The following is a 25,892-nucleotide window of genomic DNA, read 5'->3' on the forward strand; positions in this document are numbered from 1 at the left end:
AACTTTATTCAACGATGTCTAGTGATGGGTGATTTCAAAACACTGCTTCATGAAGCTTCAAAGCTTTACCAAGCTTTTGTTTCGAATCAGTGGTTCGGAGCGCGTATCAAACTGCCAAAGTCATGTGATTTCAGTAAATGAGGCTTCGTTACGTGATAAGTGTTTCGAAATTTCAATGGTTCACCACTAGGGGGGCAGTTTGATATGCGTTCCGAACCTCTGATTCAAAACAAAAGATTGGTAAAGCTTTGAGGATTCATGAAGCAGTGTTTTGAAATCGTCCATCACTAGATATCGTTGAATAAAGTCATTATTTTGTTTTTTTGGTGCACAAAAAGTATTCTCATCACTTCATAATATTAATGTTGAACCTACAGAAGAGGATTAGGGCCAAGCAATAATAAAAAAATAAAAAATAAATTTCGAGAAAAAACTCGTTAAAGTTCGAGAAAAAAGTCGTTAAATTACTACAACTTTTTTCTCGTAATTTAATGACTTTATTCTCATAATTTAATGAGTTTATTCTCAACATTTTATCTAGACTTTTTTCTCGAAATTTAGCAACATTTTTCTCATAATTTAACGAATTTGTTCTCGTAATTTAACAACTTTTTTTTCTCGTAATTTAACGAGTTTATTCTCAACATTTTATCTCGACTTTTTTCTCGAAATTTAACAACTTTTTTCTCGTAATTTAATGAGTTTATTCTCAACATTTTATTTCGACTTTTTTCTTGAAATTTAATGACTTTTTTCTCGTAATTTAATGACTTTATTCTCAACATTTTATTTAGACTTTTTTCTCGAAATTTAACAACTTTAATCTCGAGATGGTTTTATTTTTTTATTATTGCTTGGCCCTAATCCTCTTCCGTATGAACCACTGTAGTCACATGAACTGTTTTAAATATGTCTTTAGTAGCTTTCTGGGCATCTGAAAGTGTTAATTATTTTGCTGTCAATGCAGGCCTCACTGAGCCATCGGATTTCATCAAAAATATCTTAATTTGTGTTCTGAAGATGAACGAAGGTCTTACGGGTGTAGAACAACATGAGGGTGTAATTAATGACAGAATTTTCATTTTTGGGAGAACTAACCCATTAAGGCTGCACGATGTATTAAACCATTTAAAAACCATACAATAGCATAGTGCTATTGTGAATTCACAAAGGCAGCGATTTAATTAGATGCAGGTTTAATATATATGTGCTTTAATTCTTTTTAATTAAATATTTAATTACACATGCGTGCAGGTTACATGCGTCTCAGAGCGGCTCCATTCACAGTAAATGCTTCTCCACACAAACGGTTATCATTTACATGCGTGGAGCGTCTCAAACTCCATCTCTGCATATGCTGTGAGTTTGTGTTGCTTGTAACATTCATCTGGGAACACAATGTGCACCATTTCACAAGATTTGTAAGGTAAATCTTTGATAAAACTATCCCAAACACAGGAGAATACATCAATATGTTTCTAAATATGCAAACTGCTCATCGCAATTTCAAAATGAAAGTTTAAACCCTCGCTCTGAGTTTGCGCATGTTTTGATGTCCACGTGTTCTTGTTCAAGAAATTGCAGTGTCTGTAGCATTTCTATTGCAAAGAAGTGACCAAATATTAAAGATTAAGTGAACATTTGAATTAAATGTCAATATTAATCAAGGATTTGATCTGCTGTAAAGTGTAAAATCAATAATGAATGTAGAAAAGTGAATGCAGACTGCATGTGCTTTATAATGTGAAGCTGGTTTTGCTCGTGTCAGACATATCATTTATTTATTATGAATAATCTTATCTTTGGGTTTGTAGCCTTTAAGTTAGAAAAAAAGATGCTGGAAGTCTCTTTCGTTTCTTCAATATTTAATTAAATGATTTAGTATTTCAATTATTAATAAATGTACTGTATATATTACATAACATAACCACGTAGATGTTACTACATGGTTATGTAATAAATACATTAGGGGTTGAATTTCCAGCAAAAATAAGTGAATTGCATTACTCATACTGTCCTATCTCCCACTCCTATTACAATTTGTAATTTGATCTGTCAGCTACATCTGATCAACAACGACTCAGTCTCATGAGGTTGAACAGTGTGCAATTATAAGGGAATCCTATTTAGCTTTTTAGGCAGAAATCAAACATGCTAAAATAAACGGTGAGATTTGGTGAGTTTGAAAGGGTAGATTTTGTTTAATTCACTGTTGTCACTAAGGTGACACTCGTCTATGTGAGCAGTTTGGATTTAGCTTTTCTCCACCGGAAATCCTCTTTAAAGTGATCCTGATCCTCTGATCCACTCAGACAACAAGGACTGCGACTGTATACACGTCACGGCACGGCCTAGACGCTGACTGAGACACATTTATACCCACACTATACCTGAGAAGACTTCACATGAGCTTCAGTTGTTCTGGGCTAAATTAAATAAACACAGCTTGTCCTAAAACTAACAGCATTTGGAGCTTAAATTGGAGCTTTTTGATGCTTGCCATTGTAAAACTCACCGCTATGATACCAAGGTGTTGCTATGTGTCCTGGGAGGTTATTTACCTCTATGATACAGTTTAATGTAAGTAAATGGGTCTATTTTATCACCTGTGAGATGACAATCATAAGTCAAACAAAGATCAGCCATAATCTGAACAGACTAAAGTGATGAGAATACAGCCCAAGCAGCATTCGGTATGTGTAAAGGGGGGAGAGATGAGGAGGAAGATGAAGAAGACTGACCGAGTTCTCAGTGTATGGGGTGTATGTCTGCGTCAGACTCTTGGTGGAGTTTCTCCTGGCGGGCGAATCGCTGTAGTCCGCTGGAGGCAGAACCATCATGTTGTCCTCTGGTTCCTGATGCATGAGGTTGGCCACGCTCTTACTGCGCATCGAAGGGTTTCCAACAAAACTACAACACACAATCACATCACCATCAGAACACTGATCTCATGCTTTATTTATTCTGCATTTATTACTCTTACAAATAACATATAGAGCGTATGCATGTGCCGTCACCGTCGGCTGGAGTGACTGAAAAGCGAATGGCAAAAAGACTGAGTGGCAGCAATGGTTTCCAGTGTGAATGCCGCGAAAAACACACAAAACACATTCAAAACGGGAAAGAGCTTTGCGATTGACCGTACAAATAGATTTGACAAGAAATCGGAGGTATATTTTTACCGACTGCTGAAAGCTACAGAAAAAAGAATTAAATTGATCGCTGGAATTCACAGAAACAACTGGACTCCAGGCAGCGAAACCTGGATTTGCAGTTAGTATTATGTGTAAGAAAAGTGCGAGTATTAGCCGAATACTATGTTTCGGAAAGGAAATTCTATGGAGCCCCTAAAGGCACGTTAATGGAAAATAATATAAGATGGGAGGAAAAAATATATTTCAATGCTTTTGCATTCTCTCGCAATTAAATAGTTGAGTAAATATATTGATTGTTAGAATTCGCGAGGGAGCTGCTATCAATATGCGGGGTATTGCAAACGCGTTTGAACGCACACTCGCTTTTTACTTTTGCTTTCTAAATCATGATCACACATACACTGTGTATAGGGAGCGGTGGTAATGATATTTGTTGAACGATGACATAAAATTCAATCATATCCTATATATCGTATTGTTATATATTGTATTGACAACACATCAATTAAATATTTACCATCTTATATTATTGTAACACTGACAAAAACTATAGTTTTAGGACTGTATGATATATAACATTGATATAAGTGATCACCCGGATTTAGACCTACCTATTGTATTTATACAAAGCGTTCAAAGGCAAATTTCCCTAGTGTTGAAATCGGGCACATATAAATGTCTGGAAACATGATTCCTGGCTGCATGTTAAAGGATTAGTTCACTTTTAAATAAACTTTTCCTGATAATTTACTCACCTCCATGTCATCCAAGATGTTCATGTCTTTCTTTCTTCAGCCAAAAAGAAATTAAGGTTTTTGATGAAAACATTCCAGGATTTTTTTCCATATAGTAGACTTGAATGGGCACCAAACAGTTGAAGGTCAAAATTAGTTTCACTGCAGCTTCAAATTGTTCTACACGATCCCAGATGAGAAATAAGGGTCTTATCTGGAGAAACCATCGCTCATTTTCTGAAAAAAATTATATAAGTTTTAACCATAAATGCTCATCTTGAACTAGCTCTCTTCTTCTTCTCTATTTGAATTCCAGCAGTGTAGACACTGCTAAGAGTATTACTGCCCTCCACAGGTCAAAGTTTGAACTAGTTGTTATATACTTGCACTAGAATATTGTATATGACAATTTAGTTCAAACATTGACCTGTGGAGGTCAGTAATACACTTAGCAGCATATACACTGCTGGAATTCAAATAGAGAAGAAGAAGAGAGCTAGTTCAAGATGAGCATTTATGGTTAAAACTTATATAATTTTTTTCAGAAAATGAGCAATGGTTTCTCCAGATAAGATCCTTATTTCTCATCTGGGATCGTGTAGAACAATTTGAAGCTGCAGTGAAACTAATTTTGATGTTCAATCGTTTGGTGCCCATTCAAGTCTACTATAAGGAGAAAAATCCTGGAATGTTTTCATCAAAAACTTTAATTTCTTTTCGACTGAAGAAAGAAAGACATGGACATCTTGGATGACATGGGGGTGAGTAAATTATCAGGAAAAGTTTATTTAAAAGTGAACTAATCCTTTAATATCCATGGATTACTGGATCTTTGGCAAGTTGTAACAGGAACACTATCGAGTTCAGCCTTTAGTTTAATAATTTGTTTTACTCGCGTTTTCGCAGTTTCCCCTATTAAATCCAGTCATGCATCAGCTCTTTTGCCACTCAGTCCAGCTGATGGGGCGCGCTCAGGCGGGAAAGTGACGTCAATGCATACCCTCTATAGTGAACACATAGTTATAAGCCTTGGGTGGTATCAAGGGAAATCTCCTCAACCCCCTGAACCAGTGATTCCCAAACCATAAACCAATACACACACAGCTTAATTCAGCTAAATTATTTAATGCATACTATTCCAAAACATGATGATCCCATTTCCTCAAACAAAAAAAGCATTACTTTACTGTTCAAAAGTTTGTGTTTTTGAAAGAAGTCTCTTCTACTCACCAAAGCTGCATATATTTGATCAAAAATACAGTAAAAACAGAAATATTGTGAAATATTATTATTAAAATTTTAATTATCCGATTTCTATTGTAATATATGTTAAAATGTAATTTATTCCTGAGTCACATGATCTTCAGTATCACATGATCCTTCAGAAATCATTCTGATATGATGATTTGATGCTCAAGAAACATTTCTGATTATTATCAGTGTTGAAAGCAGTTGTGCTGCTTCATATTTTTCGTGGGAACTGAGATACATTTATTTTCAGGATTCTTTGATGAATAGAAAGTTTAATTTGAAACAGAAATGTTTTGTAATGTTTAAATGTCTTTACTCTCACTTTTGATCAGTTTAATGCATCCTTGCTGAATAAAACTATTCATTTCTTACACTTTCTTTGACAAAAATTGTATATTGTATTCATTCAGAAAATCTATGATATATATATATATATATATTATAGTTTTGAAATTTCTGACTTTTCCAAGCCTGGAAACTACACACGCAGTATTAAGCTAAATGATGAGCTAGCACAGGCCGTCCAACACGTTACCATTCATAATCAGCTAACTGAATTTGGTGCACTCAGTGTTTGCTGCAACACAAAAGGCTTTTTGATCAGGCATTACAGGGACCCCTCAGGGTCCAATAGTATAGGATTTCATTTGACATCAGAAAGCATCAAGTCTTGTGTTCTTCAAGCAAACATCAGCTGAGATAGGTGCATGATCTGACCTCACACACTGTGAACAACATCAGCGGGAAAGAGCACAAGGGATTAGAAGTCTTATAAAGCACGCCTGGGTCAGTCTGGGTAAGCCTATTTCTAGTGTTTCACTCTCTGCCGACCGCATGACAGTCAGAGAGTGCGGAAAATCTGCAATTAATGATGTTGACCAAATAATTTAACCAACATTGAATCAACAATTAAAGGGACAGAAAATTCTGTCATCATTTAATCACCCTCATATCTGTCGATAAGTAAATGTTGAGGTATCATATCTGTACCTGTCGAACACAAGAGACGATATTTTGAAGAATGTTGGTAATCAAACATTTTCGGTTCCCATTGACTTCTATTATATTTTTGGGCCATTCAATGGAAGTCAATGGGAACCGAAATGGGTTTGGTTACCAACATTCTTCAGAATACTTTCTTTTGTTTTTGAAACAGCATCAAGGCGAGTAAATGACAGAATTTTATTTTTTGGGTGGACTATCCCTTTAAAGTTTTATCCCTTCAAAGCAATACTGCATTAACTCAACCAATGTTGTGAGCTTGGGTCAGGACTAGGGTTGCAAAATTCCAGGAATTTTCAAAGCTGGAAACTTTCCATGGGAATTAATTAAACAGGGAATTTGCAAAATTGCAGGTTAGCCTATAACAGGGTACTTGAATGTAGTTGAAAAAAAAACATCCTGCAGCATTATTTTGGTTAAAACCACCATATTTAATGCAATTTTAGTTGAATTTTTACCCTGCACATTTCTCAATCACATTCACACGGCACTGCAGGGCTATTGAGGCCACACCCCCTACACGCACTGTGCATTCCCCCAGTCCATAACATTCACATTTGATCAAAAATACATAATATTGTGAAATATAACTATAATTTAAAATAATGGTTTTCTATTTTAATAAACATTAAAATATAATTTATTTCTGTGATCAAAGCTGAATTTTCAGCATCATTTCTCCAGTCTTCAGTGTCACATGATCCTTCAGAAATCATTCTAACATGCTAATTTGATACTCATTTATCAATGTTGGAAACAGTTTAATATGCTTAATATTAAATACTGCTTAATATTTTTTATAACCTGGGATATTTTTTCAGGATTCTCTGATGAATAAAAAGTGAAAGAAAAGCATTTTTTTTTTCAAATAGAAATATTTTGAAACAATATAACAATATACACAACCGTTCAAAATTTTATTTTTTTGAAAGACATGAATACTTTTATTTAGCAAGGATGTGTGAAATTGATAAAAAAGTGATATTACAGTGATATTGTTAGAAAAGATTTCTATTTTGAATAAATTATGTTCTTTTTAACTTTTATTAATCAGTGAATCCTGAAAATAGTGTTACAGGTTCCAAAAAAATATTCAGCAGCACAACTGAAAAAGTTTCAAAGTTTCCAACATTGATAACTATCAAGTATCAAATCAGCATATTAGAATGATTTCCGTAGAATCATGTGACAATGAAATAAATAACACATAACAATTGCTGCAATAAAAATATATTTTACATATTTCTAAATCAGAATTAATTGAATGTGAAAAATAACTTATTTCAAAAAAATGTTTAGATTTGTTTTTATATGATACATTTTATATAAATATTATACATTTATATACATTTCCCAAAATCTCCAAGTAATTGGAATATTTCCAAAATTAGTTAAGTTCCCCATGAAATTTACTGGAAACTTTCCACCCCTTTGCAACCCTAGTCAGTACTAACAGCTTGTTCAAGTGGATATATGGGGAGTGTTCAGGAAACCTGTTTGAAAACAATGGTTTAGCGAGACACACCACTTTTTCTTTCTTTTTTTTTTTTCAAGCTTATTTCCCGCCTTTTGTTGATCCATGCAATAGAGAAAGAATCTAATATCAGAGGATGTGGTTTTTGAGATAAAGGCTGTAAAAGTCTTAAAATAGGGCTTGACTGCTGTGAAGCTTGTGTTTCCATCTCTTCAGAGGCGCAGCGATCAGTATCAGAGCTAATCAGGACAACAAAGAACCGTGTTAGTGTGTGTGTGGTATCTGATTACCTGTTATTTACAGCTGGCTCTGTGTATGCACGACAGTAAGATGATGGAAACCAGCCCCGCCTGTAAAAACACACACAGACAGCACAAATCACTTACATGGAAAAACAGAGCGGATGCTTTTATCTGGGCCTGGATAAATGTCTGTTATAATGTCCGCTCCGTGTGTACTGAACACAGTCTGGGACATAAAGCATTTTGAAAGCAATTTGTACATGGAGAGTTACACTGCATTCTCAGAAAGGAAATCTAAGTGGAGGGCCGTCATCTGAACGTGAGGAGGTGTGAAGGTGACAGTCGACATCAAATGCACATAACTGGTCTTTACAGTGCCAGTATTTGTCTTGGTGTGAGCGTTCGCCTCAGGAGTTTATGTTCTTATAAACTGAAGGAATGTAAATATTGATGGGAAACTCAGGTACTAAAATCACCTCCACCCCTGAAAGGCATGGGGAAAGACAAATATCATCTTGTATGGAGTTTTATATAGACTCTGAACATACAGTTGTGGCACTACTTTCTGATCAAGTGTACCAGCAGAGACTGGATTATGTTAACACTGTAAATCTGACATATAATTTAATCGTTTTTAATTAATTCATTCATTTTTTAATGGAACATTTCATTAAACCTTTAGACAAAATCTAAAAAAAAGACACACTTTCGCACTTGAACAAACAATAACACACAGAATTATGCCAAAATGCCTGTTTTGTTGAGTATCCTCATAAGAGCAGTCTTAAATGAGTTAAATAACGCCTTAAATGAACTTAAAGGATTGTGAGAAAATGAAATGCGCGTCAGATCCGCATCATGTGCAGCAGCGGCAGGTCTTAAAGTGACAGCAGCCTAATAAACCATTTGCTGTGATGATAACTGATCCACGATACAGCCTTTTCTTTTTTCAAGTTGTGTGCAACAGTCGTTTAAAGCAAGTTGTTTAAAAAAATCATGCAAACAAATGATATTGCTGTGTGTTACTGACTATTTAAATCTAGCAGGTTTGGTGTCTTGTGTTTCAAATCCAATGATGCTGGTAGTGACGATTCTCTCTGACCAATCCGTGATCTGCAGTGTTTACACATCACATTTTAATATAGGTACGGCTCGCTTGGAACCTCAACTGAGGTGGTACTATTGAGAGTTTAAAATATTATTGTTTATATTGTTAGCATCTATTGATATTGTTTACATTTTTAAAATCAGTAAAGATTTCACAGCAAAACAAAACTTGAACCTCGACCTGAAAGACCTGAAAATGTTTTTACAACTATACTAAAGGGCCTTTTACATGCTAAAATAGTATGAACTATCAATCAGACGAAAGAAAGCATGTAGTAGATTGTGTACAAAAGTTTTTTCAGCAAAGCTTTGTTGAAAAAAAAAAAAAGTTTTAAAGCCTTTGATCAGTGAAGCTATTTAAGTTTTGAACTCTAAAAGGATCATCTGTGCTGAATTTTTAAAGAACTTACAAAACCAAATTGGTTACAAAACCACTTGAATCCTGTGCTTCAATGAACCACAAAAAACCTTCATTTCTGGTGAAAAATGTAGTGTAATATCTAAACATCTGAACAACTAGTCGAACATATATATTTAAGCACTTTTAGGTTCCATTCAACATGTTTGTTAGTGATATATTGACACTAAACACCACACTTCAATAAGACATCTGAATAAGTAAACTAAATAACCTACAGATTATTCAAGGTCATGGGAACACCATTAACAGCAGGGCAGGGGATTTAAAGTCTGTCAGTAATTGCTGTAAATTTTATGGCTTAAGGCAGTGAATTTATTACAAAAGCAATGTTTCAATAGCTGTAGCGGTAGGCCTTTGAAGACCACATGAAATCAGAAGTGGAGTTTTGTGGCTTTAGCCCACATTTGTTAGCTTTCAGTTCATTTACATTCTAGTAAATGTTGTATAAACTATCTGTCAGGAGATGCATTTTAAAAATACAGTCTTTCACTTACAGGCCTTCTTCCCTCGTGTTCATATTCCATGTAAAGAATGTTAATATTTGTCTATCTGTGCTTGGGTGTGTACTTTAATTCAACAGACCCGAGGAGCTTGTGAAGGAACCATGATTCAGTGTCATAAGCTGGAAAGTTTCACCAGTGATTTTAAGCCCATTTCCTGCTTGGCATTTAAGAACACGAGAGGACATTTTAATTGACCTGGCAAATGTATTATTAATTAGAACCGTCAATCAGTCTGAAGTTTTCTTTAAATAGAAGCACTCAGTCACTTTGTCTGAACAGGTCTTCGTAGTGCTTTAAAATGCCTCATGTTGCAAATGGTGCTTGCGTGTAATTTGGCACATATTAATGGGTTGCTAGGTGACAAGTCTGACTTCATGTATCATTCCCTATAGGGTTCAGACAAGTTCGCAGAACACCACCAACATATATAACAACTAAGTGAGTCACTACAGATGAACCAAAACGAGTAAATGACTGAATAATTCCTTTAACTATGAAGCTTCCCAGTTATCGGCCAATATCATGTATTATCTGCTTGTGGTGAAAAAGCAATTCGACCCAGTGACCAACGAACCAGGCTGTATCACAGTGCATGATGGTAATTATGTATATTGTGTGAAAAGCAGCAATGTTTGTTTTGCTAAAGCCTCTCAAAATGAATCATGGGTTAACCTGGAGCAAAGACGACGTGAATTGCCTAATTGAAATTTGGTCAGACAAACATATTTCAGAACAACTGTCCAAAACATATAACATTTACAAGGTGTTTATCGAGTGTCTCAAAAAGATGGGCTTTAATCGCTCAGTGGAACAGTGCCACGCGAAGGCTAAAAAAATAAATGTTTGGGAAACTGGAAATTCAGGAGATGAAAAAAGATACATTTGTCCATTTACTCACACTTGTATTAACAAATTTTGGTCCATTTAGAAAATGTTGCCCTTTGAAAGCGAAACGAAATGAGAAGAAATTGCAACATTGTAACAATTTTAATCCCTGTTTCGGAACAAAGCAAAAAATATACAGTAGAGTTTTGCTGATTAATCGGCCCCAATAACCGATTGTTCCAGAAAAAATCCATATTGATATAGTCTTTCTAGGTTGCGTCCATTGCTGGAGCGGCTGAGAAGAGTCTGCTATCATTATACAGTAAGAGAGCGGCCTCTAGAGGCAAAATAAAAACTACCACTGACGCCTTATGGTGTTTGTTTTGACAGGTGAGGCTGTGAGCTTCACAGAGCGGGACGTTTCAAATGCGGATTTAAAATATCGAAACGATATGTATACAGGACACTACTGTATGTGTTTTCATATCATTATAAAGTAATTAATTTGTTGACTAGATGCTGCATTAGTGGAAAACAGCAGTATGTTTGCCGTCGCGGCTGAGAGGATGCTAACATTACTAGTACCTCAAGCAGTAAAAAAAAAAAAAAAAAAATTGTGACAAAAACACACGCAAGTCCAACCTAAATGTTTAATGTCACGAATGCTACCATCTATTTGCATTAGTTTATATCCAGCTGGTTGCTTTTATGCATTCGTTATGCAGAGAATTTGCATATTTAAAGCTAGTGACATGAGAAAGCAAAATGACGTTCACATAGCTGAGAAAAACATATAAACAAATCAGAAACATATGCGAGTTGAGTTCTTTTTTATTGTCACTGTAATATATATTTTGTTACTTTAAAATAGAAGTAAATAAAGTGTGAGTATACATACAGTCAAACCAAAAACTATTCAGACATTTTTGATATTTTGGTTATATTTTTACTAGTGGGTGCAGGACACTGTAGTTCATTTATGTAAGTGAGGATAGCTAAATAAAGTAAACTGTGACATATTATACCCAAACATTCTTCACAGTGGACTAGCAGTAAAATTGATAAAAAATTTGAAACCAAAAATTATTCAGACACTTTGACCTGACCATGTTTTATCTGACATAATTAAGATTTTAAGACAGTTTAACTCTGAGATCTTGTCATATTTTATTACCATTTTCTTTTATTATAGTGAAACTATTAATGAATGAAATGTTCAAGGTGTCTGAATAAATTTTGCTTTGACTGTATGTGTCTAATGTCAATCCTATGGATATTGTGTAGATATTTTAAGATGGCCATCTGTAAGCATGACGTAGGGTTTATATGAAATGGTAACACTTTACAATAAGAGTCCATTTGTAACATTAACTGAGGTGAATAAACGTATTGTTCATTGTTAATTTCAACATTTACTAATACATTTTTACATTTTAAAGTTGTCTCTCTTAACATGAATGATCAATATTTTTTATATTTAAAAAGTACAGTACATTTTGATGGTTCAGTACTGTTTTTCAATTTTTGTAATAAAGGTTGGCACTATTGCATGTCTTATGTTTGTTTTCATTCAGTATCCATTTACTATTGGTTGATTAATCGGTTAACGATCAGCGTTGTCCAACGAAGTTATCGTATCGGTAAAATCCACTATCGATGGACCTCTCATCTACAGGTCTGAAAACGCCCTAAGAATCGAAGTACTGGATGTGCATCACGTATCCATCGCAGAACCAAATGCATTTACTTGTACTGCAGAGATATAAATGAGGGATTCATTGGGAAGGCAAAGGAAAATCAATCTGCAAAGTCTGAATTGTATTTGCACAACTTGTCTTTATCCTGAAAGTTTATTCCAACTCTATTCCAACTTCTCACTTGACTCTTGTGGCAAAGGCACTGGCGGCTCTGAATGCATTCAGAACACACCCTGTCTGTTTTGCCATCTGGTAGCATTCTCTCAAACCAACAACATCAGTTTTTGGCAGGAATGCTGGTGTGTTCAGATCATTTTCTCTGCCATAACTGTGTTATTCTGATTACGTCTCCTCCACCTGCTGAAAGTCCTCAGGTCCGTGGGGAGATTGTGTTCTGCATCTCAGATAAGCTGCCGCCCCGTCTGCTCTCTCTAACAGGACTTCACGTGGCTTTGATTGACATCACAATGAACTGGGTTTTCTTATTCACAGCTGGGCGCCAGCAGCTGTGTACACATGAGGTCTCTCCAGCTCCTGAGCCACTTCTGCACATCTGAGCTGGACTGACTAGATACAGTTCACTAGCCAAACTTCACCTGCACATCATTCTTAAAAACACATAGATCGTAGGGCTGGACAATTAATCGAATTTTGTTTTCAATTTTAGCCTCCAACAATTATGAAAACAATATTTTATTTACAGTACCACTCAAAAGTTTGGAAACATTTTAAAGTTTTTGAAAGAAGTCTCTCATGTTCATCAAGGCTGCATTCATTTGATCATAAACACAGAAAATACTGTAATATTGTGAAATATTATTACAATTTAAAATAACTGTTTTCTATTTTAATATACTTTAAAATATAATTTATATCTGTGATGCAAAGCTGAATTTTCATCAGCCATTACTTCAGTCTTCAGTGTCACATAATCTTTCAGAAATCATTCTAATATGACTGAATACTATTTTTTTGGAACCTGTGATACTTTTTTCAGGATTCATTGATGAATAAAAGGTTAAAAAGAACAGCATTTATTCAAAATAAAAATCTTTTCTAACAATATAAGTCTTTACTATTACTTTTTATCAATTTAACACTTCTTTTCTGAATAAAAGTATTCATTTCTTTCAAAAAAGGCTTATATATATATATATATATATATATATATATATATATATATATATATATATATATATATATATATATATATATATATATATAGCAGCACAACATTGATAATAAATCATCATATTAGAATGATTTCTGAAGGATCATGTGACACTAAAGACTGGAGTAATGATGCTGAAAATTCAGCTTTGCATCACAGATATAAATTATATTTTAAAGTATATTAAAATAGAAAACCATTATTTTAAATTGTAATAATTCACAAAAATGTTCATGGCTTGGTTTGATTTACCACCCAGTTTTGTTTGGTTAGCCAAATTAGTATTATGATTATTATTGAGTCATTATGAAAAGCATAGACACATCCTCATGAACCAGATCCCCAGAATCAGATGTGGTTCTAAAAAGTAAAGTCTGACGTCAAACTTCGGGCAGCTCTAGTGTGAAAACCACCTATAAATGAGACCAGCTGCACTCACTGTCTGGTTTTCTGCAGTTCTCCGTACAGCCAGCCGTCCCTCTCATCAGGAATCAGCAGTGTGATGATGTCTCCTTCTTCAAAGCTCAGCAGCGTGCTGTTGTTTCCAGACTTGTGGGGGAAAATGGTGCGCACTTTGGGTCTTTTGTCTGTGAGATTGAGGCCAGTGGCCATCGACACAGACCTGGACAATCCACTGTCCTCGTTGTTGTATTCTAGAGGGGAAAAGACAGACAGACAACACGTCCTCAAATCTTCATCTATAATGATACATTTGAATATAGATGCTGAAAAACTGGCATATTGGTTCTTTGAATTGAATTGCTTAATTATGAATTTGAACAGTATATAACAATTTGTAATTCACTGCTTTTGTTACATTCGTAATATGGTATTTTTCAAAGTAAAAAAGGATATTCCAAAAACAACAAAATATTTTATTCATCAGGAATTTGTCTTAATGACATCTGTCAAAGAGTTAGAAGTTGAGTTATGCAGAATTAGATCAGGAATGAGTTTTAGGCAAGTTGCAGGTTCAAAACTGAGGTGAGACTGGTAGGATAAATCCATGTAATATGTAAGGTAATGCTCACCAGGCTCTCTCTCCGGTCTGGATGACTCTTGATTGAACATGTTGGCCAGGGGACTCGTCTGAGGCGGCAATGGAGGTGCCGGAATCACTGCATCTGAGTTGGCCTGTACAAGTACCGAAAAATGCAGGTATGAATTCAAAGCACAACAGGCCCTCTGTACTCACGTATGAGAGCAGTGCGTAGTGTAGGAGTTGGTGTCCTCACCCTGCTGTGGCGCTGGAGGGCTGGAGACGCCTGTGGTGTGTTGGCCACTGGAGTGCGAAGACCTTCAATCATAGACATCACGCTGTCTGGGACATTGGTAGCGTCACCGCATTTGTCCTGCCAGCCGGTCAGGTTCTCTGACAGAAGCTCTCGAGCCTTCAAGAACACAAGAACGAATCAGATCCAAGAGTTGAGGAAAGCAAATGAGCAGCTGTAGTAATCATGAAGGTCTTCCAGTTCTCCAGCAGAGGTTGGTAACCTTTTTGACAAAGTTCCCTTTTTAATTTTTCCTTGTTATTCACTGGTTGCATCTGAAATTGCATTCTATCAGTGTAGGCTGATGAATATAAATATGTACCAACTTTGTCACCACCGTTTTATATAGAATGAATGTGGGTAGTATGAATGCATTCTGGACTTACTACATTCGTCATAATATTGTCTTGTCCATTGGACGTGCACTTCAGAAACTCATCAGAAATAGGTCATCCAGGTACTTTTTTTAATGAATACTGTGAATTCAAACATGCTACTCTTTTTACATGCTGTTTTTTGCATATTGTACAGTAGAGAAGCATGCAATGCCAATTTGGCCATTTTCACACATGGCTCGTTTGGAGCATTTGTTTCAGAACAAATGGTGTGTTTTCTCTTGGCTTGGTCCATTTAGGCATGTATGAACACGGCAATTCAAACGGATCCACCTGAATGAGGTGGTCCCGGCCCAAATGGAAATTAACTAATAAGTTTGCTTGTGATGAGAAAGCAATCTGACCAAATGGACCAATGAAACAAGCTGTATCATAATTCATAATGGAAATGTATTTTATAAAATGTAGCAGTGTTTGATTGTGTGAGTGAGCATTTTAGTTATCATAGTTAAATACCAAAGACCGCCTTCTTCATCTTAAAATGTTGTATAATTGCTGTTCTCTGAAACAGGTGCATTACAAGAATGTAATTTAGCAGTTAGAGCAGGAATGAAGGCTCATATCCATTTGTAAAGGTGTGTGTAATGACAGCTACAATAAGCCTGCAGGGCGAACTTATCAATCCATCTTGATGGATGACGCTATGAGCAGGTGCACTCTGACCAATGACAGTACAGTTTTACTTACAAGTGACTTGCATAAACATTTTGGTACACTTAAAAAAAAACTTTGCCATCAGTGAAAGCAAACCGAACCAAGAAAAAAAAAAAAAAAAAAAAAAAAAAAAAGCAACATTGTAGCAATTTAAGTCCCTGTTTTGGACAAAAAGTTATGAAAGTACAGTTAGTTCTTATTCATGATAATGCATGTGTTAATTGTTTGTAGGGCTGCCCCCAACTAAATATTTTCTGTTGTGCAGCCTATTCCACGCTCAAGTGCATGCATAAAGATTGCCGGCAAAAGTAATGATTATGAATGTGTCAGAAAAAAAAAATAGCAAGGAGACATTTTAATTATGTATTAATAAACTAGTGTTTTCTGCGTCAGTGTCGGCTGCAAAGATGAAGTTGACGATGCTCCGCAGTATAGTGGAAGCGCCTATAGAGAAAAACGCACCTTTGAAATGTATTACATAAGATGAGAGTATTTATTTTTGATTTGAATTGGTTTTCCTAAAAGTAGACATTTCATGCTTTCTATAGATATATTTCTCATGTCTGTGAGGCAAGTAGTCTATACGCTGAGTTTGTGATTTCACAGTGATTTTTGTGACGCGCTCCAGTTCATGGAGACCGAGACGGCAAAAAGCGTATCCTGTTTGTTTTCTTTATTTTACAAAGGCACAATGTTCTATTGTTATTGTGAGTTTACATAAATAAAAGATCAAATGATGTATTACTCTTATCTGTATCACCAAAAAATGACAGAGTATTTTAAGTCGTTTCCGCTGTTATCATGGTCTTGCAGTAAGCGTGCTATACTTTAGCTTACACACTCTGCACAAACACTTTGCTATGTGTCTAATAATAGTGCACATTTATCTAGGTTAACGTTAGAGCGAGCAGTAGGCTTGTTACGAAAGTTGGTATTGACGGTGTTACCGGTGTTCAGCTGCAACTCCAATTACATCATTGCCCACTGCGGCACCACCCATACCATCATTTTGATTAAAAATCATAAAAAATCATTTAGTTGAGTTAGAGAACAAACACTTAAATTAAAACTGAACGTGTCGGCTCAATTCAGCCTGAGTTGTGGCACAGATCAGCAGAAGGAGTCAGATTTCACCTCACTTCACCCATTTCGCCACACTCCTGACTGACAAGATGATGAATTGAAATGTAAAAGCGCCTATTTATGCGAGTTTGTCATTGTACTGTTTTGTTGTTGCGTTTTTCATGAAGAATAATAATTAACCCACCATTCAAGCAATTATCACACATGAATTATCACACCTGAATTGGCACCAATTTTAAAGCGAAAGTAAAATGTGCACGGCCGCACGAGCGTTCATAATGGTGCGTGTCTTACTGGCGCGGAGCAAAGTGAGTGTTTTCAGTTCATTCCTATGGAAGTTGAGCTATGGAATTAATTGCAAATGCTCACTCTGCTCTGCGCCAGTGGACACGCACCGTAAACGATTTAAAAGCTTTGTGGAAAAGGAAGGGAAAATGCCCCAGTTATATCGGTATAACAGGTGTCACACGTCGATCAACTGGTGGGAAAATTTCCTCACCGTCACATCCCTAGCGAGCAGCCATGTAAAGTTGCTACTACTTACACATTTTAAATGATAAGCCATATTTGAGGTCAATGGATGATAGGTGAACCCTCACAGACTGCGTGACTTCGCCAAAAGTTTTTATTTTTTTCTGTGACTAATCGACAAATATTAGGAGGCATCCCTAATAGTTTGCAAAAACTACAAAACATGTTCATGGTTGCATCAACTTGATTAAAGGCCCATTCTCACCAAGAATAACTAAAATGTTAGCTATAACCATCAAGTTTTAAAAATTGCTATAAGCCAGTGGTCTCAAACTCACTTCCTGGAGGGCCACAGTTTAGCTCCAACTCACACCTGCTTGGAAGTTTCTAGTAATCATGAAGACCTTGATTAGCTGGATCAGGTGTGTTTGATTAGGGTTAGAGCAAAACTGTGCAGAGCTGTGGCCCTCCAGGAATTGAGTTTGAGACCACTGCTATAAGCGAATAGTGGAGTCCACACTACCCCCATAACTATAACAGAATACTGATATATTGTTGGATTCATTTTTTTAGAGAGATTTTTCCAGCTGAAGGACAATAAAAACCTTGACAGCCAATCAAAATCCACCCAGTGGAATGGGTGTATAACTGAAGTGAACAACAAAAAATGTTTGGACCATTGGTGTGATTGCTAAAACAGTCATTGTTAGAGTTTTCATTCTTGGCGTGAACAGGCCTTAATACAAATTACACCATCTTTTTTTATTGAAAAACAAACACCAAAACGTATCAAACATGGCTGCAATGTTCCCTGTCCATGACATCAGTTAACTATGAGTTGTGTTGACTGAAGTAACAAACCTTGTCATGAAAAGCTGCAAACTGGAAGGAGAAGCTGCAGTGCTTGTCCACCAGGAAGCAGAAGCGCCTCTTCTCCTCCAACAGAGCTTCTCGACAGCCGTCAGCGATGAACTTCTGCATGTCCATCTGACGGTGAGTGAGAGTTTCAAGACACTGCGGAGAACACAAAGAGAACAAGGATGCAGGTTTTTATCAGCAGGCCGATAAGCAGTGTGTTCATGGCTTTCAATAAAGAACAAGGCATTGTGAAGATGACATCACACTTTTTGGTGTGAGGATTGTGAAGGAACAAAGTGAACAGTTGATTACCACATTGTGATGGAAGCGTCAAGGGAGCTGCATTCATATCTCCGGTCAGTCTGACCTTTTGTTTATCAGTTAACCAGTTGTTCATCATGTACAATGAATGAATACGGTTAGAGATCATAATAGAGTATCAGTTATGACGTAAAGACGGAATTGCCAAAAAAAATTTAAATAAATAAATAAAAATAAAACTTTCTAGAGGCATGACAACTACAGATTGAAAGTTGACAAGTTTGAATGTGCACAAGCGTAACTGAGATTTGAGAGCATCAGCTGATTTTCAGTGAATAAAGACTTACAGTGGTGCTCAGAATTATTGGCACCCTTGGTAAATATGATCAAAGATGACTAAAAAATAAATCTGCATTGTTTATCCTTTTGATCTTTAATTCATAAAATTAGCAAAAATCTAACCTTACATTGAAGGAAAATAATTGAAAGTGGAAAAAAAAAATAAAAAATCACATTATGAAATAAACGTTTTTGTCCAATACACATTGGCCACAATTATTGGCACCCCTAGAATTTTTTTATGAGTAAAATATCTCTGAAGTATATTCCCATTCATATTTACATTTTTTTTTAGCACACCAGGCTGATAATGAACATGAAATTGTCCAGCCATGACTTCCTGCTCCACAGGAGTATAAACATGAGGAAACACAAAGGCCAAATTCCCCTAATCATTCATCACAATGAGTAAAACCATAGAATAAAGTTCTGATGTGCAGCAAAATGATTGTTGAGCTTCACAAAATAGAAAGTGGCTGTAAGAAAATAGCTGAAGCATTGAAAATCCCCATTTCCACCATCAGGGCAATAATAAAGAAGTTCCAATCAACTAAAGATGTTACAAATCTGCCTCGAAGAGGACGTGTGTCTAAATCGTCCAAATGTGAAGTGAGGAGGAAAGTTTGAGTGGACAAAGACTCTCCAAGGATCACAGTTGGAGAATTGCAGAGATTAGTTGAGTCTTGAGTCTCAGAAAGCGTAAACATTTTTTTATCAAACAGCACCTACATCCCCACAAGTTGTTCGGGAGGGTTTCAAGAAAAGTCCTCTGCTCTCATCCAGAAACAATCTCTAAAACAATCAGCATATTCAGTTGTCAGACACGACTGGAACTTCAAACGGGACCGGTTTCTATGGTCAGATGAAACTAAAAAAAAAAAAAAGGGCAGCAAACCCACCAGATGGGTTTGGTGCACACATGGATAAAAAGTACCCCATGCCCACAGTTAAATATACTGCTGGATCTTTAATGTTGTGGGCCTATTTTTCTGCTGGAGGTCCTGGACATCTTGTTCAGATACATGGTATCATGGATTCTATCAAATACCAACAGATAAAAAAATCAAAACCTGACCGCTTCTGCTAGAAATCCAATAATGGGCCGTGGTTGGATCTTCCATCAGGACAATGATACAAAACAAACATCAAAACCAACACAAAAATGTGTCACTGAGCACAAAATGAAGCTTCTGCCATGGCCATCCCAGTCCCCTGACCTGAACCCTAAAGAAAATGAATGGAGTGAACTGAAGAGAATCTGAATTTGGAATGGTCTCTGATCTCTTGTCAGGTGTTCTCCAAAACTCACCAGGCATTATAGGTGAAGACTTAGAGCTGTTGTGTAAGTATTGAATAAAAGGGTGCCAATAATTGTGGCCAACGTGTTTCGGAGAAAAACATTTAATTCATAATGTGATTTCCCCCCCACTTTCAATTCTTTTCCTTCAATGTAAGGTTAAATTTTTGCTAATTTTATGAATTAAAGATCAAAAGGATAAACAATGCAGGTTTATTTTTACAGTCATCTTTGATCATATTTACCAAGGGTGCCAGTAATTCTGACCACAACTGTAAATGGTTGGTCTGTTCTTCACAATGCACAACTAATTATGACTGTGGTATTATTACACCGCACATGTTAAGTAAGTAGCCTGTGGAAGCTACAGGTGTATTCACATGGACACACCCTCATGCCTGCATAACGCAGGTGACGTAAGAGAGCATTCATCTCACAATGGATTTCATAAGATCGCTGCTCCACTGTGATCTCACTGATGAATGAAAGCCAAAGAACGCACCACATCCCTCCTTCCCCTCTGGTTGCCATAGAAAAAAAGTTTTTGCTTTTGTTTGGTGTTACTTAGTCACTATGATTTTGCTCTCAATTATATTTGAGCTATCTGTCCATGTCTTGTTTTGCCTGTCCGTGTCTCTCTTTCTTAACCACTTCCTCTCCATATACTGAAGTGGAAGCTACTCTTTGGAAAACATGTTTGGGCATCTCTCCCAAAATTATAAAGACATCTGGAGCAAAGGTCAATATTACACTAGTAATTTAAAGGTACCATAGATTAATAGGCTGATTTATTTATTTCCATTTCATTACTCAAAACGAAATTGTGCTGCATTAAAATATTTTGTGACTTTACTCTTTTAAATTTATGTTGACTGCAATATGCAAATTATGAAAACATGCAAATTAGACACCTAAATAAATATAAATAAATACCCTGAAATGCTTTAACATTTGAGAAGCTGGGGCACTGAATGAGAAAGTTTGAAAAAAATGTTAGGAAAAAAAAAAAAGGGGGGGGCCCCTGTAAATGCTCAAGTAACTTAGGCCTGTTTAAAAAGTCACTGACCTCACGGTAAACTAGCTGTTATGAAACATTTTGTATGAGCAAAGGGTATTTGAAAGACACCAGACCAATGTTAATGTAGTACGAGGTAGTGACAATAAATTACACAAATCAAATGTTTTTAAAGTCCGTAGCCTGATATTTTGTGAAAGTTTGCTAGATGAAGCTGAAAATATAGTGGAAAGTCATAATGGTTTAATCAAAATCTGTAATAACTCCCCTTCATTCATTCATCAGACGACTCAAGGTCAAGTATTCTACACAAAACAGTAAACTCCACAGTCCCAACTTGCAGCTGGGGACCGTAATCTACACGCTACACCTGGCACGACATTTCCTGTCTGCATTAAACTTCTGGATCAATTGTTAATGAAGCGGAAGGGCCAGCCTTTTATTTAGTTGTTTTTCAAGCACAGGTATTGCTATAAATGGCAAATGAAAACAATAAAGACTGGTGGTGCAGGAAGGGGCAGAGTGGTGACTGTGGTGAACCCCTTGTAATCAAGGGAAAGGCCTGGGGCCCTTACAGCTGATCCTAATCCACTTCCTCCTTCGTGTGCCAACATTTTCCAGTCAGTCTGAATCATGTGAGGTTAAATAGGCCACCACCATCCACAAATAAACCATCCACTAGACAGCAGGGCAGGGTCAGAATGGTCAACTAGTTGTCAGACAATCAACTATTCTTGATTTTTTTAGCTTTAATATTTTTAATGGAAGTGCCTTAAATTAGAGAAGCACTCTTAAGAATCAGCTGAGTTATACAGCGCATCCTAAAGTTGACTAGTCAGTTTTGAAAATATGTAGTTCTGAGTGTGAAGTGGGCAGATTTTAAAACAAAACAAACCGTGTACACATTGAGGACACATGAGGGTCTTTCCCTTACATATATGCATTGTGTGTCTGGCTATAGACACAAACATAGACACACAGTCTGGTCAGCTGAGATAACAGCTGCATTTTCTGCAACATTACAGACGAACACACACAGAGTTAAAAGCACCAGCGTATCTGTCCAGGCGAACACGTCCTAGAGAGCTGTGATGGAACCATGGGAGATGGACAGGGGCGTAAGTGTGCTATTTGTCTTGTTTATCATCACAGACCCATGATAAAGTCTGTTGCTATGGACACCTTCGTTCTCCCCCTGTGGAGGAAGGTAAAAGAAACAGAGGACATGCCACACACAGCGGAGAAGACCTGAAAAACACACCAACGGTCAAACCTCAAAAAGACAGATGCACACAGATCACCACAGATTTTTTCTGAACCCTGGCGAGTGGCCGTGCTGCCTTCATAACCATCATGAAAGCTCATGAAACTCATTTGAAGAACAGCACGCCTCACAACTGATTCCTACAGAGTCTGACATTAGTATGCTGCTACATGAACGGCATGATGCTCTAATAGGCATAAAAATACAAAGTCAGCATACAAACATTGGGCAGACTAGTTTAAAAATTTGGGATCTGTAAGATTTCTTATTGGAAAGAAATTAATACTTTTATTCGATAAGGATACTTTAAATTGATCAAAAGTGACAGACATGGATGAAAAATACATGACGGTGAGCTGACATATGTTCATCATTGATGAGAAAGCCACTTGAAATACTTGAAAAATAAATACACAAACTCAATTTCATGATCATGTGACACTGATGACTGGAGTAATGATGCTAAAAATTTAGCTTTGATCACAGGAATAAATTACATTTGGAAATATATAACAGACAATAGTACTTTTAAATTGTAATAATTTTCCCAATATTCCCATTTTTACTGTATTTTTCATCAAATAAATGCAGCCTTGATGAGCAGAAGAGACTTCTTTTAAAAACACTAAATCTTACAACCACAAACTTTTGAACAATAACTTCTTCTAAATCTTTCAGTACTCTATGAAATATGAATATTTCTAATCAGCACTTCTTTCAACTTGGTAAAGAGTTAGTTCACCCAAAAATGAAAAGTACCCCATACATTTCTCAAGCCTTATAATGGCAGTAAATAGAGGATGAGATTTTGAAACCCCCAAAAAAGTGCATCCATCCACCATAAAAGAACCACACGGCTTCGGGGGGTTAATAAAGGCCTTCAGAAGCGAAGTGATGCATTAAGCCCCGGGTATACTTCACTTTCTGCGCCCGGACGCATCACACGCGCAGTCGCGTCCATGCGTCTTTCAAAGTATACTAAACCAAGGATGCGCGCGGATGACAGAGTTCGACACGTGCGCAGTGCAATTTTTTTTATACTATTACCAGACAACCGGACATTCGCTAGGCAGGATCGGAGAAGAAAAATAGTGCATCCACCATTGCAACATAGTTCAGAAGATACACAAAGAGAACAGGAATCAAAAATGATGGAGAAGGCATGCTTCTGAGTTTACTCGTCTTATTTTTGAATCGTTCTTTACACACTCTTCTTCGACGACTGCACATTGTGCTCAGTACTGTGCGTATTGCCACCTAGTGGACTTCTTCTTTCCTAGAACTACAAAAATTACGTCATGCGGACGGCTGAAGTATACCCGGGACTTTAGTGTAAGAAAAATATCCATATTTAAAACTTTAAAAACTAAAATAAGTAGCTTCCAACAGACGGCCGTACACATCGATTTTATGACGTACTGACGAACACAGAAGCGCAGAGGATAGAGCAAAACAAAACACCGTTTGTGAAGTCTAAAACGAGATTTTTTTAAAGATTAATGTTGGAGGATTTCAAGGAGCTTGAATATGTTGCACAGCCCTATTTGTTTGAACCGCGAGAGGAGTCTAAGCTTACGATACTCCTACTTTGTGTCAGAGGTTACTCTTTCGACATAAGTCAACGTGCATACGGCCGTCTGGCAGAAGCTACTTATTTTAGTTTTTTTTTTCTTTTTTCTTACACAAATGCATCAATTTGCTTAAGAAGGCCTTTATTAACACCCCGGAGCCATGTGGAGTACGTTTATGATAGATGGATGCACTTTTTTTTTGGCCTTCAAAACCTCATCCTCTATTCACTGCAATTATAAAGTGTGGAAGAGCCAGGCCATTATTTAAAGGTGCCATTGAACGTTTTTTTTACAAGATGTATAAGTCTAAGGTGTCCCCTGAATATGTCTGTGAAGTTTCAGCTCAAAATACCCCATAGATTTTTTTTTTAATTAATTTTTTTATCTGCCTATTTTGGGGCATCATTAGAAGTGTGCCGATTCAGGCTGCGGCCCCTTTAATTGCTCGCGCTCTCAGCCCCCTCCCGAGCTCTCGACTCTATCAGTGCATAAACAAAGTTCACACAGCTAATATAACACTCAAAATGGATCTTTACAAAGTGTTCGTCATGCATGCGGCATGCTTATTTGGATGTTTACATTTGATTCTGAATGAGTTTGATAGTGCTCCGTGGCTAATGGCTAATGCTACACTGTTGGAGAGATTTATAAAGAATGAAGTTGTGTTTATGAATTATACAGACTGCAAGTGTCTCCGTGAATACAGTAAGAAACGATGGTAACTTTAACCACATTTAACAGTACATTAGCAACATGCTAATGAAACATTTAGAAAGACAATTTACAAATATCACTAAAAATATCATGATATCATGGATCATGTCAGTTATTATCGCTCCATCTGCCATTTTTCTCTATTGTTCTTGCTTGCTTACCTAGTCTGATGATTCAGCTGTACACAGATCCAGACGTTAATACTGGCTGCCCTTGTCTAATGCCTTGAACATGGGCTGGCATATGCAAATATTGGGGGCGTACATATTAATGATCCCAACTGTTAAGTAACAGTCTGTGTTATGTTGAGATTCGCTTGTTCTTCGGAGGACTTTTAAACAAATGAGATAAGAAGGAGGAAACAATGGTGTTTGAGACTCACTGTATGTCATTTCCATGTACTGAACTCTTGTTATTTAACTATGCCGAGGTAAATTAAATTTTTAATTCTAGGGCACCTTTAATAACTCAGATTTGTGTTCGTCTGAAAGAAGAAAGTCATATACACCTAAAGCCTGGAACACACCAAGCCGACGGTCTGTCGTCGAGCAGTTTTTGTTCGTTGGCCGACTAAGTTTTCTCACTGTGTTCCGCACCGTTGACTGAAGTTGGTCCTCGTAGGCTTTTTTTCGGCCAATTCGACATGTTGAATCGGCGTCAGAGTTCGTCGGCCCGTCTGATCATTCTGATTGGCTGTTCAGATACTGCCACCTGCTGGTATGGAAAGGCATTTCATCTGACGCAGGCGCAGAACGGACGTGCTACTTGGCCTTTGGCTGTCGAGCATCAGTTTGGTGTGTCAGGCCACAGTACTTTGGACACAGATGCTGCCGACGTGAGTCAACCCCGCAGTCTGCTTTCATCACCACTAGTTCGTCGGCATCAGCTTGGTGTGTTCCAGGCTTTAGATGGCTTGAGGGTGAGTAAATCATGGGGTAATTTTCATTTTAGGGTGAACTATCCCTTTAAAGTCAGTGCAATTAAAAACTGCACCATCAAAATGGTACCATCAAAAAGTACACAAGCCTGACATTCAGGAAGAGTTTATTTAGTAGGCAAAAGCTTGTCGAGGTCAACAGAGACTGATTACGAGGAACACGGGACCGTTGAAATGTCA

The 25,892-nt window shown here is 36.8% G+C and overlaps 1 protein-coding gene across 1 annotated transcript in view; it reads right to left on the bottom strand.

Annotated features, from left to right (window-relative positions):
- The window catches only part of baiap2l1b (BAR/IMD domain containing adaptor protein 2 like 1b), a 73,912-nt gene that overhangs the window by 9,218 nt on the left and 38,802 nt on the right, over positions 1-25,892 (bottom strand). The window contains exons 7-12 of the mRNA XM_048187124.1: positions 18,318-18,470; positions 14,818-14,973; positions 14,614-14,716; positions 14,022-14,235; positions 7,907-7,966; positions 2,742-2,910 (exon numbers count right to left, since the gene is read on the bottom strand). Of these exons, the coding sequence (XP_048043081.1) occupies positions 2,742-2,910; positions 7,907-7,966; positions 14,022-14,235; positions 14,614-14,716; positions 14,818-14,973; positions 18,318-18,470 (855 nt within the window). The remainder of the gene's footprint in view (positions 1-2,741; positions 2,911-7,906; positions 7,967-14,021; positions 14,236-14,613; positions 14,717-14,817; positions 14,974-18,317; positions 18,471-25,892) is intronic.

This window comes from Megalobrama amblycephala, linkage group LG1 (genome assembly GCF_018812025.1).
Source record: "Megalobrama amblycephala isolate DHTTF-2021 linkage group LG1, ASM1881202v1, whole genome shotgun sequence".
NCBI lineage: Eukaryota > Metazoa > Chordata > Actinopteri > Cypriniformes > Xenocyprididae > Megalobrama > Megalobrama amblycephala.